Source organism: Hypomesus transpacificus, chromosome 21 (assembly GCF_021917145.1).
Source record: "Hypomesus transpacificus isolate Combined female chromosome 21, fHypTra1, whole genome shotgun sequence".
In the NCBI taxonomy this organism is placed as follows: Eukaryota; Metazoa; Chordata; class Actinopteri; order Osmeriformes; family Osmeridae; genus Hypomesus; species Hypomesus transpacificus.
The window spans coordinates 2,858,984-2,878,313 of record NC_061080.1 but is presented as its reverse complement, the minus strand read 5'-3'; the positions used below and the strand labels follow the sequence as shown (position 1 = coordinate 2,878,313).

General features: G+C 45.2%; 2 protein-coding genes across 4 annotated transcripts in view; one reads left to right on the top strand and one right to left on the bottom strand.

Moving 5' to 3' along the window:
- LOC124483458 (lectin L6-like) overlaps window positions 1–19,330 on the top strand; it is a 504,761-nt gene that overhangs the window by 466,915 nt on the left and 18,516 nt on the right. The gene's annotated exons all lie outside the window — the stretch shown is intronic.
- Window positions 12,083–18,542, bottom strand: LOC124483444. The gene is made up of 10 exons (XM_047043908.1): window positions 18,321–18,542; window positions 17,795–17,953; window positions 17,347–17,523; window positions 17,151–17,202; window positions 16,736–17,045; window positions 16,575–16,611; window positions 14,294–16,475; window positions 12,766–14,057; window positions 12,538–12,643; window positions 12,083–12,323 (listed from the first exon to the last, which is right to left on the bottom strand). Exons 1-10 carry the CDS (start codon window positions 18,366–18,368, stop codon window positions 12,175–12,177), a joined length of 4,512 nt encoding a protein of 1,503 aa, XP_046899864.1. The 5' UTR covers window positions 18,369–18,542; the 3' UTR covers window positions 12,083–12,174.

The window sequence follows — 19,330 nt, the reverse complement described above, 5'->3', positions numbered from 1 at the left end:
TGAATATTTAATATCTGAATTATTTGATCATTTTCATTTTCAAATTTTACATTTCAAATTGAATTTTGGTATCTATTTGCTGGGGCATATTTTGAAAATTAAATTTCAAATGTCTTTTTCGTTTTCATTTTAATTAAGGGAAAGAATGAGCAGTCTTAAAGAAGAAAATGAAAATGCAAATAGGATGATTGAATACTAATTTGATTTATGAGTCAAATAATGCAGCCACATTCTTAAAATGAAAATGCATTTCTGGAAATGCATTTTCATTTGAATTTTGGTCACGATTTGCTTCCATACTCATCGTTCTTCGGATTGATAAACAGCCCATGTCTAATAAAGGGAGAACTCCCACTCTCGGGAAACTTCCGGGTTCTGAACTGGTTGCAGTTCCACTCAAGTTCCATATGAGGGCGCTAATGGTCGGGTGCCGAATGAATGGAGGTCAATGGTAGCCTGGCTGCCAGCCCAACTTCTCCCCGCCCACGAAACAATTTGGTCGGGAAGTTGGGTCTGGAGGGTCTCGTATTAGGGACAACTACAGAAAACCAGAATCGGGACGGACCAATGAAATTGCCAGGGCGGGCTTTATACGATGATTGACAGATGATCAACAGTAACGTAATCAACAATGTCACGAAAGAGCGCTTGGGTTGAATTAGTTTTCAACAAACAACATATTACGTTGCTCTGATTGGTTGTAGGTCTATCCAGTTCAGCGAAGAGGCATTTGTTTTACGAGTTTGGTTGAAACACGCCCCGTAGTCACAGCCCAACGGAGAGTTTTCAGACTCATATTCTGACTAGAATTATGAGTATGACAACGTCAGGCTTGGTCTATGGAGCTTTACCCCTCAAAATCCATTTTTCTCAGGATATAATTTTGTCTAGTAATTTGAATTCTGAAATCGAAAGGGGATGCAAAAAAATTACACACCACTGAGTGTTAGATTTTTTTTAAGTCGCCTTTCTGTTCTAAAAAGCCTTTGAAAATGGCATTGACGTCATACACATCGTACGACCAGAGCTACTGCTTGACGGCAAGCTCTGGTTACTTCCACTTTTCTCGACATCGACAACACAGCTGAGAGGTTAGGCTCTCCATACCATACTCCATCTACCATACACATGCTAGAAAGAGTTTTGGCTTGCTTTTAATAAATAGTTTTCGATGGACTCGAACGGGATGTGGATGGTTGGTCGTCCCCGTCCCATTTGAGGCTCCACAGCATCCAGCCGTTCCAGGACTGAAGAGAGGTTTACTATGGCAACCTCATTAATGTGTACGTCTGTGACGGAAGAGTATGCAGCCAAGCTCTCTGTGACTTGTTCTACTCGGTCACGGGCATCAGACTCAGATATATTATTAGTTTCTACCAGCTCAGCTAATTCTATCAGTGTCTGCACAATTTGAGGGAGCGCCATGATCTGTGATGCGTCCTCTAAAGACCCGGCAATTCAATCAATTTCCCGGCACATTTGTCATGTAATGCAATGCGTATGTGCACACCGCCCCCTACCGAACAAGATGGGTAGCTCGGTCAGCAGGGAGCTGAAGAAGAGCGGCTACTGACGTCACTCTACTGCGCCGCTCAGAATGCATTTTCGTTTTCGAATTATGGGCAGTTCTTTGCGGGCAGAACATGAAAATGAAAATGCAATGTCCGCTCAGTACTAATCAGTACTAATTTGATTTATGAGTCAAATAATGCAGCCACATTCTTAAAATGAAAATGCATTTCTGGAAATACATTTGAATTTGAATTGTGGTCACGATTTTGCAGCCACGTTCTTAAAATGAAAATGCATTTCTGAAAATGCATTTGAATTTGAATTGTGGTCACGATTTTGCAGCCACGTTCTTGAAAATGAAAATGCATTTCTGGAAATGCATTTGAATTTGAATTGTGGTCACGATTTTGCAGCCACGTTCTTAAAATGAAAATGCATTTCTGGAAATGCATTTTCATTTTCAAATTTTACATTTCAAATTGAATTTTGGTATCTATTTGCTGGGGCATATTTTGAAAATTAAATTTCAAATGTCTTTTTCGTTTTCATTTTAATTAAGGGAAAGAATGAGCAGTCTTAAAGAAGAAAATGAAAATGCAAATAGGATGATTGAATACTAATTTGATTTATGAGTCAAATAATGCAGCCACATTCTTAAAATGAAAATGCATTTCTGGAAATGCATTTTCATTTGAATTTTGGTCACGATTTGCTTCCATACTCATCGTTCTTCGGATTGATAAACAGCCCATGTCTAATAAAGGGAGAACTCCCACTCTCGGGAAACTTCCGGGTTCTGAACTGGTTGCAGTTCCACTCAAGTTCCATATGAGGGCGCTAATGGTCGGGTGCCGAATGAATGGAGGTCAATGGTAGCCTGGCTGCCAGCCCAACTTCTCCCCGCCCACGAAACAATTTGGTCGGGAAGTTGGGTCTGGAGGGTCTCGTATTAGGGACAACTACAGAAAACCAGAATCGGGACGGACCAATGAAATTGCCAGGGCGGGCTTTATACGATGATTGACAGATGATCAACAGTAACGTAATCAACAATGTCACGAAAGAGCGCTTGGGTTGAATTAGTTTTCAACAAACAACATATTACGTTGCTCTGATTGGTTGTAGGTCTATCCAGTTCAGCGAAGAGGCATTTGTTTTACGAGTTTGGTTGAAACACGCCCCGTAGTCACAGCCCAACGGAGAGTTTTCAGACTCATATTCTGACTAGAATTATGAGTATGACAACGTCAGGCTTGGTCTATGGAGCTTTACCCCTCAAAATCCATTTTTCTCAGGATATAATTTTGTCTAGTAATTTGAATTCTGAAATCGAAAGGGGATGCAAAAAAATTACACACCACTGAGTGTTAGATTTTTTTTAAGTCGCCTTTCTGTTCTAAAAAGCCTTTGAAAATGGCATTGACGTCATACACATCGTACGACCAGAGCTACTGCTTGACGGCAAGCTCTGGTTACTTCCACTTTTCTCGACATCGACAACACAGCTGAGAGGTTAGGCTCTCCATACCATACTCCATCTACCATACACATGCTAGAAAGAGTTTTGGCTTGCTAAGGTTGTTGCTAATGTTGCTAATGCTCTGTGTAACCCAGGGTTACAGGGCACAAATTAATTAAATGTAAAATAAAATTATTTATAAAGAGTTACAAATAAATAACTATTATATTCACAAAAGTAATATACAAGAACTATTATTTATTTGTTGATTAAGAAAAGTGATGCCGGTGTGGTTTTGTCCCAGGTTGATGCTGTGGATCCATGTACATATTTGTTTCATGTTTTTATGTTGGGATAACTTGCTGTGAATGTGCATCTTTCGGGGTGCAGGCGGGAAAGTTTGGGGTCTTGAGCGCTCTCGCGCGGAGAAAGGAAGGCTAACCGAACTAGAGGGAGACGAGAGACGAGGGACCAGAAAGAAAGAAAAACAAATAGCATTTTACTGAGAAGAAAGAAAGAAAGAAAGAGACGAAGATATTGATTTGGTTAGCTAGTAATATATGTTATTGTTTTGTGAATGAGTATCGATTGAGAGAATATTTGTTATTTTTCTTGTTTTCTTGTTTTCCTGAAGTGGTTTGTTTTTACGGTGGGCTAGCCGAAGAAGCTCTGCTACAGTACGGTTGGAGAACTGTTAGCTGCCTCAGCTGTGTCCTTTTTTTAATCTTTTCTTCTACATTTTTCTACATTCCTTGGGGAGAATCCAGCGAGCGAACTTGGATTTCGCCTGCTACACCCGATCGTTTCTTTGAGTACCAGTGTTGGAGTGGTGTGAACTGGAGAGCCTTACCGAGTCATCTACGGGTTGCTAGCTACTGTGGCCAACAATCTGCTGGCTGCCTGAGAGATCAAGCAGAAAGAGCCTTGCTACGACTGGTAGGACAAGAGCCTGATTCTATTTGATTTGTTTTGTGACTACCCTGGAGCCAGACACTTGGACCCGGACTGATCATTTTTTGTGTTGTTTGTTGTTTTGAAAGACTTGTACAAAATCTTTGTGAGTGCGCGTGAGTTCACGCCGCAGCACTGTGTTTTGTATATGCTATGATTTAGAGATGAGGTTGGAGTGAGGGATTTTTTAGAATTAGTTGTTCTACTACTTGACTTGTGTATTCATATATTTGTTTTTTATACTTGTACTTTCAATCAAAATCAATAATCCTCTCATTTAATTAGAGTAAAATAATATCCAAAAAGTCAAGCCCGTTTTCCAAAATAAGAGTCCCACAACCAAATCAATATAATATAGTGATAATCCCATAGATATTTTAAAAGCAAAAATAAGACACAAGCTAATAAGAATAAATAGATAAAACTTAAGGGAATCAGGGAGAACAATTTATTGACACTTTCATATTGATTTGGGGAATTACTATTTTTGTGTTATTGTCATTAAGTCAATTGCAATTGTTGTTTGGTTGGTAAATGTGTTTTTTTTCATGAGAAGGGAAAAAATAAAACAGAGGTAATAGAGAAACAAAATATCAAAAACAATAACAAAAACAATTCTATTACCTCTGAAATATAGCCAACGTGTTCTGTGTGTTTCATTCTGTAGAGCAAACAGTACCATCTTTCCGAAGAACCAGATATTCTGATACATCTCCCATTGATCATCATTATTATTCTCTGTAGAGGTGTTAAAGTTAGACACTCGTTACATCTGACATTCTGGTTCTGCTTCGGATGCCATCAAGCGGCATCTCTGGTCGTAGTCAGTCCTTCACTAACCAATCAGCATTTGTTAGCAGAATGCTAGCGTGTTATGGGCAACAACGACTTACCCTGTAAGAAATCGAAAGGACATAAGTACTCGTTCATTCAATTTTGACCTGTAATCCATGTTGAACATGCAAAAACTACAATCAAATCTGAGATTTCTCAACGACAATCAGGCGAAAGAGACAAATTTAGCCGTTTAGCTCCATAGACTCCCATTCATTTTCGCTCGACCGCGATCACTCCCAGTGGAACTCTGGTGGAACTGCAACAAAATTTGGTACAATGGGGCTTAATAGGGAGTGGCCAGGCTCTCCTTAAACATGTTCTGGTAGCGTCCATCGTTGTACACTGTTTTTTTGGACCGTTTGCTGTGCGCCATCCGGGTACTTTCAGTGCACTGAATTCTGCTGGTTTTGTGAGTGAAGCGCCCTAAGCACTGAAAGTCAGTGCTCGAAGTGCACAAGTGCGCGGTAGTAGACACAGCTTTTGTCTTTTTCTTCTTCTTTTCTCCTTTGGCAATGGAGGACTCGCCAAGGTCTGGACCTGGACAGGAAACACCATCACACAACAGGATATGACATCACACAAAACTTCAACTCTGTGACCTCTCACTTAAAAATAGTGTGGGTGTGGGTGTCTGTATGTGTGTGGGTGAAGGTCTGACGCGGGGGGCGTCTGGGAGCGCGTACCCAGGGGGATGGGGAGGCGGCGGCCAGAATTCCTCGGGCGAAGGAGGCAGCGGCGGCCAGACCTTGGTTGACCTAGCTGGCGCTGGGCGGAACAACCTCAGGGTGAGGCAGGGGCGCAGAGTAGGGAAGAGGCAGGGGAACAGGGCAGGACCGAGGCAAGGCAACAGGACAGGAACAGGGCTGGGGCACAGGGCAGGAACGGGGCTGGCAGGAACAGCCTCGGTGGTCTGGGTACAAGACAGCATGACCTCAGGACAAGGCAGTGGTACAGGGCAGGACCGAGGCTGGAGTTGGGGTCAGGTCTTGGGGTGGACCTTCCCCTGCAGACTTCAGGGTCCACTGAAGGCAAGCTGGGTCTATATGAAAGAGTTGGGGGAATTCTCCATTGGGTCCTTTATGGGTCTTGTCATTCTGTCATGGCGAGTGGTGGGGTAGGACCCAAATGCAGAAGAGTAGCGAGGCATTGTGTCCAAAAAAGGGTTTATTTACAGTTAAACGGGAAACAGACAGGGTACTCACGCTGAAAATGGGTGATGACTAGACAAACACTGGACACAAAACAGGAACCTAAATACACAAAACCAAACAAGACACATGTGAGACTAACGAGAACTGACACCACTGAACGAGACACAAGTAAAGACAATGACAGACACAGGAAAACACTAGGGCAGGGCAAAACCAAAAACGGGGGGGGCACGGCACGGAAGCAAAACACAGGAACATGAGATAGGCAGACTATGTGACATCACAGGCAGCTATAACCAATCCAAAGGGCTAATGTCAATCCATACGCCTTCCAGCTCACAGCCATTTTGAGTCTCCGCCGGGAAAGTGCCAGACGCACTGTGTTCACACTGCGAATATACTTTGTTGCTCAGGGTTGATCCGGATCCGAAGAGGACAGCGCCATGGTCGTGAATGTGTCCTGGACAGTGCTATGTACTGCCTATGGGGTTTGATCAAACAGGCAAGGAGTCGGCGACGTGGGATGAAAGGTGTCAGGTGGCTGAGCGGTTAGGGAATCAGGCTAGTAATCTGAAGGTCGCCAGTTTGATTCCTGGCCGTGCCAAATGACGTTGTGTCCTTGGACAAGGCACTTCACCCTCCTTGCCTCTGGGGAATGTCCCTGTACTTACTGTAAGTCGCTCTGGATAAGATCGTCTGCTAAATGAGTAACTGTAAATGTAAAGTGCGAGTACTTTACTTGGGCATAAGGTTTACAGAACAACGGTCAAACGGCCATCGAAAACAAAACAAAGAATAAGACTCCACAACGAAGTCAGAGGCAGCTTAGCTTATATGGCCATGCTAATGAGTTAAACACAAAACAGGTGCGTCTTGTGATGCATTGGCACTCAGACGCCGTGCGATCCGTGACATGGGGCTTCATAATTTTGTAAAAGATGACCTCTCCTATTTGTAAACCCGTCTTTTATCGTGGTACTCGAATTCCTCACACATATCAACACGAAAGGTCTAAGTGAATTTTCAGAGGTCCTCTCCTCGGTGGTTGGCAACTGAATGAGTCAGATGTCTGGTATTACAAAAAAATGGTGCTCAAGCGCTCCGAAATTGTTCAGACAACACGGTGGAGATGGGGATGTCAGCAGCTCAATGGTAGCCTACAACAGGGAGTGAGTGAAGTTGTGTCCTAGTGGATTTTAATAAGGAGCCATTCAGTGAGGGATCCCCTCCTCCAGAGACGGCTGGAGAAAGAGAGGTGCAGAACACAGGCTAAAGTAGCCTGGTCCTAACCAAACCCTCGTACATTTCATTTGTACAGAGGGTCTGGGATCGCTCCATTGACAAGCGTTAACTTCCTTGAAGGCGGGTCCTCTTTTTAAGTTTAAAACTATTGGATCTGCCCAGAGCCACTCTGATCTGCCATAACCAAACGCAAGCGTTCGCTTTAGCCAACTCATTCACCACTACTGTAACAGAGCTAGCTGCCGTAGCTGGAAAATCCACCTTTCCCCGACCCCGTGGGGAGGAGGGCCACAACATCATGGCCACCAACAAAACTCAGCAAGGAATGTTTTTGCTCCGGCTTTAACTTATGGATATTCGGCAGCGTTGCCACAACCGCAGAATAGCTTCGCTCGCATCTTTCTCCGCCGCCATTACTGAACTACTCAAACTAGTGCACAACATTAACGTCATCGTTCTCAGCCACTCCCTCTGTTCGCTGACTGGACTTACAAAAAATGTGTTTCTGAAAACCGACTTCAAAGTCAAACTCCCAGACCTAGTACAGAAATCCAAATTGAGCGTAAGTACGTAGGAGGGCAGAGCCAGGCTAAGGCTAAAGGTCCATCCACCACGTGTTTGCACAACAATTTTGCACTATGCTGCCCGATTTCATATCTTTTTGTATCATTTTATATATATATATATTTTATATCTCACATTGTTTATCTCTTTAGTATGTTGTTTAGCTGCTTAGTATTATACTTTTAACTAGTGCTGTCAGTTTAACGCTTTATTTATCGCGTGATTAACCAGAGAATGTCTAATATAGAAAATAAATCTTTAAACAGGTTCTGGATTAACGTTATTTTTGGCCAAGCAAACTTTGTAGTTTTTTACATGCTGTTGCAGCACTGACGTTAGAAAAACTAACACCACACCGGATCTAGACCGGAAACAAAACAACAGGCACGCCGCACACACTTGTTTGGGATTGCGAGCTAGCTAGTAGGCTAACGTTACGTTTTGAGTCGACGGCGAACGCGAGACGCCGAAATGGATGCCAACAGTAGCGGACTGGCTATCAGGAGAATCGGGAGAATTCCCGATGGGCCAAAGCACTTTTGGGCTCTTAGTGCCGCTTATACACAACAGTGACACTGACAGATCGAAAGTTAGCTATAGAGACAATATAAAGATGGAAAACCAGGTTAAGAAACGTAAACGTAATTACCTTCACTAGACAATGTTTTACCAATTGGACAAACGGCTGTTTGTTTGTTTTACATCAAGCTCAAAAAAACACTTCGCTCAAATCAGCCAAAATAATTCGCTTGCGCGCTACGCGCGCTCGCATTAAGCGTGGAAGTCCCAAAGCATCACATCAGGCACAGAATTTGCATGCATTAGCAGGGCGCTCACTGTGGTGGCGTATACGGGACCGGTTTTGGTAGGCCGGTCTGGATCAAAGTCCAGGGCCTATTTTTTGTACTTTTAAAAAGTTGCTGGTTCCATTGACAAGACCAAAGTGATCTGTGTGTTTTGTCGTTGTGAACTGAGCTATCATCGCAGCACGTCCAGTCTGAAATTCCACTGGATGGCCAAGCACACAGCTGATGCGAATTCTCTGCCCCGTTGTCTAAGCCAGCCGTAACTACCATTGAGGACACCGAGGTCGTGTCCTCTGTATTTTTTTTAATTTCTTTTTTATTTATTTCTGTTTTTTTTAATTAAATGGTGGTTTATAAACTCAAAATAAAATACACGTGAAACTGACTGCAGGACGATGATCTTGGTCTCCCACAAACTGTAACGTGATTTTAAACTTGAAGAGCCAAGAGTAGCTCGAGAGTTTGGACATACGTGCTGCACGTCATCAACAACACGGCCGTCGCTATGGTAATCACCACACACAAGTCGGACGCTGATGTTGTTACCGCCATAGACATACCAGTGCCTGTTTCTTTATTATACATTCTCTGGACATACCACTTGCGTTAGTGAGTCAGTTAAGGCAATAAGTCACAGTCACTGGAAGAGGAGCGCATCAAACTAAACATGTAGGTTGAGAGAAGTTTAAGTGGCAGATGACTGTGAGAAGAAAATTCATTTCATGTGGAAATATTATTATTGCAGCCCAGCGTACTACTCAAATAAGGAAACATCGAATCGAAGTTTGGTTAACTCCGTCAGTACCGGTCGTCAATCAATTTCCACCGGTTGAATCAACATTCATTTTGCGATTGATATGTCATTGATGTGATTGATTGAAAATGAAACGTTTATTCAGTGTTGATTTCTCAATGTCGGATGTTGAACCTGTTATATATTTCTTCCGGATGCCGGAGCACAACGCAGCCACACGGTAGCTACAAAATAAAACATCCGGTTAATTTTCAAAATAATAATAATAAATATTTTTTTGTGGTAACTTGCCCTAACGTCAATCATGAGTCACCATAATGGTCCTTCAAAAAGCCTCAGAATGCCCCATTTTTACCTCAAAAGCTCCGCACCGCTCTCAAGGTTTTTAAAGATTTCTGACACATCTAAATACATGATGTTGAAATGGCATAGGCCTATTGTTTTCATTTCTATCAGTTTAGGATTTGACTGTGTTTTTTATTCTTCCCCGAAGGGAAAACAGGATAGGGAGGAAAAGGTTGTGTCAAACCAAGCTCATCTTTGGGCCAAGCAGCAAGAAGAGGAGCAGTGAAGAGAGAGATAGAGGGAGAGCAGGTAAAAGGAAGAGACTATACCAGAACTGTATACGTTTTAAAAGTCAGATATTTAATGCATGATAATTGAAGTATTGTGTAAGATTATAATAGATATGTGTTCAAAAGCTGGCTTTCCTTACCAAAAGTGAACATATTAGGCACTATCATCATCAACATAATAGTGTAATAGGGCTTGGGTGGACTTTAAATACTGAAGGAAATATGAAGCAACTCATTTCAATTATATGGAAATGTCTTTTGTGACACATTTCTAACACTTGTTCAAAATAAAGATGACATAAAATCAAGTTTTCCTTGTAAGCTCCTTAAGACTCTGAAAATGGCCAGATTTAAATAATGTAATTTAAAAAAATTCCGGGGGAGCATGCCCCAGAACCCGCCTAAAAGTTCTGACTCATGACCTCAGTATTTTTTGGGCCCTGCGTACGGCCCCAATGTTGTTTTCAATAAAACATTTGCAGTAAGCAATCCGATCCACTTTTCCATGTTGATAAGAGCATTAAAATGAGAAAAAATAATGGGACAAAAAGAAATCAATGGACATTTAAAATAGATAAATGTGCGATTAATAGCGAGTTAAGTATGGCATTAATGGGATTAATCGCGATTAAATATTTTAATCGTTTGACAGCACTACTTTTAACATTTAACAACTTTTAACACTAAAAAACTATTCTGATTCATATTTTGATTCCAAACACAGTCACACTTAGGCCTACTTATTGATTTGACAATTTATTGATTTCAATAGACATGAAAATAGCTTTGACTTTGGCGGACTGGAGGGAGGCACTCCCTCTCAAGTGAACTCAAACATCAACACGAAAGCCATTGCGTTGGCGTCTGATCGGAAAGTCAGACGTATGCATTTAACTGGACATCCGTGAAGTCCAGTTCACGACTGCTCGCTCTGTAGTTCATCAGACAACACGGGTTCCATGACAGGAAAATAGGTCGTTCCCCGTTTAATCGGGAGTTGTTCGAGCTTTATTACTTAAGTAAGGCGCATCATTTACAATCGGAGCTGTAAGATGACACCATTTATTCCACTCAATTTTGCTGGGGGTGACCTCACAATTTAAATTTTTACGTATATCTTTTTTAAATATAGGCTATTTATTAAATAGATGTTTTAATATATTTTATATAATTTAACAACATTCCTAAGATTCCATCAACAGGAGGGAACATTTGAGTGATTTAAAAACATGAGGCTCCAAAAATAAAAGTTATCAAACAGAGTGGCTCACACACACCATAAATCAATATCTGGCACGAGGGAACCAGCACAGTTTTTGACTGTGTGTGTGTTAGCTAAACATGTGTGAGCAGAGGCGAGCAAGACCACTTGGAATGAAGAAGAACGGTGGTGTGTTTAAATCTCGGGGGTGGCTGTGGCTGTGGCTCAGGGGGTAGAGAGGGTTGTCTGTTAATCGCAAGGTTGGCGGTTCAATCCCCGACTTTTCCTGGGTCATGTGCCGAAGTATCCTTGAGCAAGACTCTGAACCAAGTTGCTCCCGATGGCTGTAGCCTTGCATGGCAGCTCGCTGCCGTCGGTATGTGCGAGTGTGAGTATGTATGGGTGAATGAGAGGCAAACATTGTAAAGCGTTTTGAGTGCCGCTAAGGTAGAAAAGCGCTGTATAAATATCTAATAATAACAAAAGAAGGCCCTTTTTAAATTGGGTAACAATAACAACTATTCTGAAATAACTGAAGTAGTATTCTCAAACACATACACATTTGGTCTTGTGTAGGCTATGTAAACGTTTTACATACACGTCTGCTAGTGTTTAAGGTAACTTTTACACTAATGTTAAGTGGTTGTGTACAATGACTCTAACAAATGCTTATCTGCAGCCTCTCTGTGTGGCTGCAGTCCTGACATGGTGATGTCACAACCTTGTACATTTTTTTGTAAACTTTTTTTGTCATTTAGCAGACACTCTTATCCAGAGCGACTTACAGTAAGTACAGGGACATTCCCCCCGAGGCAAGTAGGGTGATGTGCCTTGCACAAGGACACAATGTCATTTGGCATGGCCAGGAATTGAACCAACAACCTTGATTATTAGTCCGACTCCCTTACCGCTCAGCCATCTGATCCCCTATGTACACAAACACTTGTACAGAAACAACTTAATGATTACAAAGGAGATAATAACGAAATTCCAGTAGTTTTTATTGGAATATACAAAAAAATTGGTTGCACAGTTCTGAAGAAGAGGGAAGTAGCTACAGTTGTTGCCGTAGTGACAGGTTCTCTCTCTCTGCCAGCCAGTTGACTCTGCAGGTGGCGCCCTCTACTGGTGAATATCCTTCACGCAGCCGAAGCAGAAAGCCCCGGAGAGAGCCGCAGAGATCCCCCGGAAGAAATCTTTGAAGGACTTTTTCTTCTTCTTCTTCTTTTTCTCCTCTCCTCCAGCAATGGAGGACTCACCAAGGTCTGGACCTGGACAGGAAACACCATCACACAACAAGGTATGACATCACACGGAACTTCAGCACTGTGACCTCTCACTTAAAAATAGTGTGTGTGTGTGTGTGCATATCTGTATGCCTGTGTTTGTGTGTGAGTGTTTGTGTGCAAGTCTGTGTGTGTTAAATGGTGGGAGAGCCAACTAAAGTGGGCTCCTAAATGAGCAAATATGCAGTCAGGATCTCACCTTCAGCGCTAAGGGGAGAAACTTTGTTTGTCTTGGAAAATATGCTTGTCTTTCTTCCCTTGGCAGCCACATTCTGTCCATTCTTAAGGAAAGTCTTCTCTTTCTTCTGGGTTTGGAAGTGAGAGCAAAGACACACATTGAGATTGTCACATGTCATCCCTTCTTATCGCTGACTCAGCTCAGGTCAGTTCTACCTAGTGCCAGTGTGTGGTGTTGTTTTCAGCTTACCAGTGCGAACCATTTCCGGAGGATGGGGGTGTCGGTCTTTCCCAAATTATGTCCCTCTGGGCTAGGGGCCTGAGCCGTGGAGCCCCTGGAGGTGGAGGAGCTGGTGGAGGATTTGGAGGACGAAGGAGAGGAGTGAACAGAGGTGGAAGAAGAGGAGTAGCAGGACCAGGAAGTGGAGGAGGATGTGAGGCAGGAGGCGAGTCTGCTGGCCTTTTCCAAGCCAGCAGACTCCATCTCAAGTCCTTCTTCCAAGCTTGTGTTGCTTAAGAAGGGGCTGGAACTTCCACCAGCCTTTTCTAAGGCAGCAGAGTCCATCTCAAGTCCTTCATCCAAGCTCGTGTTTGTGATGAAGGGGCTGGAATTTCTACAGGCCTTTTCCAAGCCAGCAGTGTCCATTTCAAGTCCTTCATCGAAGCTTGTGTTGCTTATGAAGGGGCTGGAACTTCCACCGGCCTTTACCAAGCCAGCAGAGTCCTCTGTGCTCTCATTCTCCTCACAACCTGTTTCCAAATCATGACTCTCACCCGACACGGCAGAAGGGCGCCAAAACTCGGCGTGACGGCAGATCACCGTGGCGACGTTCTCGGCCATGCCGACGATGCCTGCCCCTCCCTGGAGGGCGGAGTGGACCAGGGCCCTGTTGCTATCGGAACAGAGCATTAGCTCAGCATAAGTCGCCTCAAACATGGCGTCCAGGGCGTCGGCGCCACCGAAGAGCAGGTTCTGGGGTTCATGCTCCAGGACGAGGCCGATCCCGGCCTGGTTCCAGAGAAACCAGCTCACGTCTTGGAGGAGGACAGCCTCTATCTCCGAGTTGGTGGGGGTGAAGCAGGAACGAAGGGGCCCCTGGAGGGCCAGGCGTCCCACCAGCCTTTGCAGCAGGTCATGCAGGGTCTGGTGGTGCAAGGCGCTGGGCTGGGGGGGCATCAGGACCTTCTCTTGGATCAGAACCTCCCCGGGCTGGAGGGAGGGGGTCTCAGAGGGGCTCACGGGTAGGGAGGGATGATCCTGGACCTCCTCAGGGAGGCCTGCAGCTCCATCATCTTCATCCTTCTCCTCTTCCTCGATCAATGCACCCTTGGAAAAGTCATTCATCTGGCAATCTGACCCGTCTTCCTCTTCGTGGAAATCATCAGAGTAGTCAGCGTTTTCGTTGTCATCCATCTCAGGCTGTCCTACTTCCTGGTTGGTGAGACCTGACTCTGGATCGAGACTTCCTGTTGTCACTTCCTGGTCTTCAGAGGAGGAGCTGGCTAGGTTACCGAACCTGGCCATGGCTTTAGCATCAAGGCCTGGCACAAGAAAACTGACTTTTAACTACACTATTACTATTATAGCGATTAACTATACTTTTCTCATAACATATTTTGACTGTTAACTACAATACTATTATTATAGTTATTTACTTGAACTACACTGTCATTCAGCAGATTTCAATACTTACAAATTTGTCTTACAATCGCATGTCTTATAAAAAAAATTGTCACTATACTTTTGTATCTAAAGGTTAAAATGTCTATATCTCTACCTTTGCGGACAACAACCATGTTTTCTTGTGGGTCGTTGCAGGTCTTGTAAAGGTCACTTCCAGCCTGGGTAGTCAACACCTCACAAATGGCCTCCAGCGCCCACCTCTGGTCCTGGCTGCAGGAGGGCTTCAACCTGCTCTGCGATCTCCTTCTACCCTCAACCCCTTGACTCCCACGGGTCATCCCACTGGACCAGTCCAGGGAGGGACAGTCACTGTCACTGCTGCTGTCACTGTTGCTGTCACTGCCGTCTGAGGACGCATCGCTGCAGGAGTCGGCACGGTGGTCGTCCGTGACGTCTTCTTCGCCCAGCAGGTTCCCCATCAGGCCCTTGAAGGCCATCTGGAAAAAATAGTACAGCAGAGGGGTGAAGAACTCCTGGTCCAGACGTTCCTTGTCCTCCAGGTTCTGGAAGTTGGGCTCGGAGCGGCAATGGGGTGTCGAGGGGAGTCGTCCCATCCGGGTGTCCAGGAGAAGCTGATAAATCCACTCAACCAACTGCTTGGAGAAGTGGTGGATCCTCCCCTGGAACATCCTGGTGCACATGCTGTGGGATGCCAGCAGGCGTTCCATGTCGTACTCCTCTTGGTCGAACGATTTGACGGACGAGGCTTCGTCGCGTTTGTCGTCGTCGTCAGGGGAGGAACTGGAGGCCAAGTAGGCCATCCGCATGATGATGTCCAGCATGTTTTCAGCGGTGAAGCTGAGGTCTTGGTAGCTGGCAGCACTGCTAGCATCGCTCCTGGCACTAGTGCTCCTGGAGGAGGGAGGGGCGGTCTCCTCCTTCTTCTGAGGATCCTCCTCCTCCTGCTCCTCCTTGCTAGCACGGCTGCACTCCACTGGTCGCTCCTGCTGGGTGTCAAAAGGGAGGTATTCCTTATTCCTGCTGCTCCTCCCGTTGCTGTTGCTGGCCCCCGAGCTCCTCCTCCTCCACAGGGCATCCAGCTCCACGGCAACATCTCCTAGCAGGCTCTGGCTAACACACTCCACCACCATGGTGAAGGTCTTACTTCCAGGCTGCAGGAAGTCTGCCACCTCCACTTGCCCAATCAGCTGCTGGGCTGCGTGGAAGTTCTTCAGGACGTTGTGGATCACGTTGCAGGCCGTGGCCACACTCTGGACCAGGGAGGCCTCGTAGGCCTCTTGGGGCTGGTCCAGGGAACAGCGTCCTTCTGTGGGCTCCATCTCCTGGAGGAAGCCCCCCACCATCCTCACCAGCTCCAGCTTCTCCTCCGTGGGGACCACGCCCGGGCTGTGGAACAGGGCGTGGCGGGCCAGGATTCCAGAGAGGCTCTCCTTCAGGGAGCAGAGGGTCGGTGACATCACGCGGCTGGGCAAAGCCATCGCATTTTCCATCTCTTCTTCCTCCGCCACGCTGCCAGTGAGGAAGGAGGCCATCTCCATCCTCTCCCTTGTGTCGGCAGACGACGTGGGCCACGGGGACACCAGCTCATTGATGGCGTCGGTGTGACTTTTGGCGAGGACCTGAATCTTCTCCTTGGCGTCCTGCCAGGCGTTGTATATCAGGTCCTGGGAGATGCTGGTCACATGGCAGTCCGACAGCAAGCATCCACGGTGGTGGAGTGCAAATGTCTCCAGCATCTGTCCCATGACAGACTCGTAGAGCTCCTCGACACAGGCTGACAGCTTGTCGTCTGCATCGTGCTCTTGTTTATCCATCACCACCTTCACCTTCAACAGAATCTCTGCCACGGCGAGGGATGCCGTGGCGAGGACTTCCTCCTCCGTGGGCCTATCAGAGTCCAACATCGGAGGCCTGCCACCCAGCAGCCTGCTCTGGGGCCTGGATCCCTGCCCTCCTATCAGCAGAGGGTGGAACCTCTCTGAGATCATTCTCAGAATGCCCTGGGGGACGTAGGGCTGGGTGGAGCCCAGAGAAGAGGCCTGGTCCTGGGGAAAATCAGCAGGGTTGAAACATACCATCCCAGTCAGAGAGCCAGTGACGGGGCTAGCTGTGGACAGCAACCCTGCGGAAGAGGACCTGTCACTCTGGGAGTCACAGCTGCTGTAAGAGATGGCGGCGGACAGCGGGCGGCCATCTTGGTCTTTGCGGATGTGGAGGACCCGGGCCATGGCAGGCAGGACCACCCTGTGGGTCACCTTAAGAACCCACTCCATGACCTCCTCCGAGCGCTCCTGCAGCTCAGCTACGCACTTGTTCTTAGAAGGAGGGAGGGAGGGAAATGTCATGTGGCAATACAGATACATGTGGTGATTGTCAGACTGAGTGAAAGCAATTCACGTAAACATTTTATTTACCTTTCTCAACAGGACCCTGTTGATGATTTTCCAATGACTGTAACAAGAACAAGAACTGACGTTTGACATCACTTCACAGTACAATGACAACTGACGATGCATCGTAACATTATGCTGAACAGGACTCTAGTCTAAAGGTGAGCGTTTGGGGGAGCACTCACGGGTGTGACATCATGGCCTCCAACACAGAAAGCTCGTCCCCGGTCTCCGATGACAGAAGACTGGGCGTGGTCTCCCGGGTCACGGGGTCATTCAAGGTTGGAGAACAACCTGGAGACTGCGCCTCAAGTTGGCATGGGGTTAGAGGCGGAGACGGAGGCGGAGACGGAGGCGGAGGCGGAGGTGGAGAGGAGTACGCACTCTCCTTTCCATCTGGTGTGGCTCTGCAGCCCAGGGGCCCGACTCTTTCAGAGGCCGATGCTCTGATTGGTTCCACCGGGCGAGAGGAACTTTTGATTGCTGGAAGAACACCTACAGCAGAGTCACAATGTGATTGGTGGATCCCTTCTCTTGACAGAAGGTGATCATTTAATAAGGAATAGTCTACATTTGATACATTAATGAACAAAGACTCACAGTAGTTGGTCCAGGGGATGGGATGCATCTTCGCACATGCACCACCAGTCACCTGCAGGCAAGAAAAATACTTAGCAAGGCACAGTGACAGAGCCAGTATCAGAGATACAGGAGAGGTGGAGGAAGATGGAGAGGAGGGGAGGAGCCTGGCTGGAGTCTGTAGTACCAGGGAGGTGGATTAGGGTCTTCTACTCACCACCATGCCTAGTCCTGCCAGCTCGTCAGCCAGGGCTGAACGATAAGCCGCTCCAGCTTCTTCCACAACCCTCCAGGACTCTGCCAGGGGCCCCTTGTTGGCCCCTGAATCCTTCTCAGCTCCTGCACCCTTTCTGGCAGCCTTGCTCTTGCGGCGGGGATCCGGACATTGAGCAGGCTTTGGCACCAAGTTTTGACATGATTATATTGTTATTATTGCACTTCTACATTAGCATATAGTATTTGAGATCATGCTGATATTAACTGATAAAATACAGACTCGCTTGGCTCCCCACTCACTGAAATACTGTCAGACTTATGCACTTCTGGACCTTTATTATCTACTGTTCTTACTAAAAGCAAAACTATTTGTATTTCGCTTTTGATCGATGTGTCAGACATGAACAAAGTGTCAAATGTGTTGAGTCTCTCCAGGTATGTGTTCCTACCTGGAGGGGGTTGTGAACTTCTGGGAACAGCACCTTCCTGTCTGAGAACAGCAGCTTCCTGTCTGATAACAGCAGCTTCCTGTCTGAGAACAGCAGGGCAGGAAGCTTCAGTCCCAGCTCTGGCCAACAGGGCAACTGGAGGGTAGCGAGACGAGCAGGCTAGACACGCACGCACACACACACCCACAAACACAAAGAGAGACACAAGCCACGTAAATACACAGACGTTTGAAAACATACATACACAAGCACACACAAACATAAGGAGGAGTGACAATGGTTAGGGTTAGCGGGGAAATACAACGAGTGTCTTGAACAGAGATAAAAAAATCTAAAAAGAAATATGACTTTTACATATGAAATATTACTATGAAAAAGGTCGACAGTATTAATCACGTTAGGAGGGGCTATTTGTGAAATACAACTGTCAAATGCACAAGGAGTCTACTGAAACAATTTGGACAAATCTAAGTATTTTCGTCGATGTTTATCGACAAATTGTTTACTCTAGGTTTACCAGACTTACCTTCTGTTTAGGCCGCCGAAGTTTTTTATGATTCGGGATGTCATCCATGTTTCTTTAAAGATGATAATCTAGGAAATACTCAAGTAAATATACATTTCCATAATAAATATACATTTCCACTACACTTTCTAAAGGAAAAAGTAGACGCGGTTTGCTCCTTGCCTGCATCAATGACTGATTTGATTTACTAAAGTTCTTATAATTGTTTTAAACGCGTCACAATCCCTGTCTGCCAGATTACGTCATAATATGTCTATACACCATGGAGAGACCATGTGCCGTCTCTCCCGAAACAGACAATGCGTTTTAGACAGAAAGGTGATATTTCTGTTTCATCAATAAAAACAGTTTTCTTGCCATCTGTTTCATGCCGCAATATGGCGCCATCTAGAGGCTTTATGAATAAATGAACCTGTTGGAGTTATGTCCAGGGCCCAATAGACAGAAATAAACAATCATTCCTTCTCATTTTAAGTATTGGTTAAGATATTATCAGCATTAGGCCTACTGTGTATAAAGACAGACTTCAGCCCCCACCCCACAAATAACAGATATGCCAAAGCAGTTCTATACGTCCAATACCATAGTCAAATACTGCTTAAAAATACTGCTTCCCAATAACAAGCAACTGATAACAAAAATACTGATTGACATTCAATAGATTGAGACTCGTGGTCGACAGATTGATTGGTTAAACAGGAAATGTGCAAGGATATTTACTTTGCGTTTAACCATGTCTAATAGGCCTACGGGATCTGAGGATTATCTGGAACTATGATGTGATGTCCATTCGATACGATTAACGATATTGAACACTGCTTGCACCTACTGATTTTTTTTCTAAATGACATAACTAATTATTTTCGTTGATGTCAACAGTCTAAATTGTTTTATTTACTTTAGGTTTACCAGACTTACCTTCTGTTTAGGTCGCCAAAGTTTTTAATGCTTTGGGATTTCATCCATGTTTCTTTAAAGATGACAAACGAGGAAGGAAATAGGAAATACTA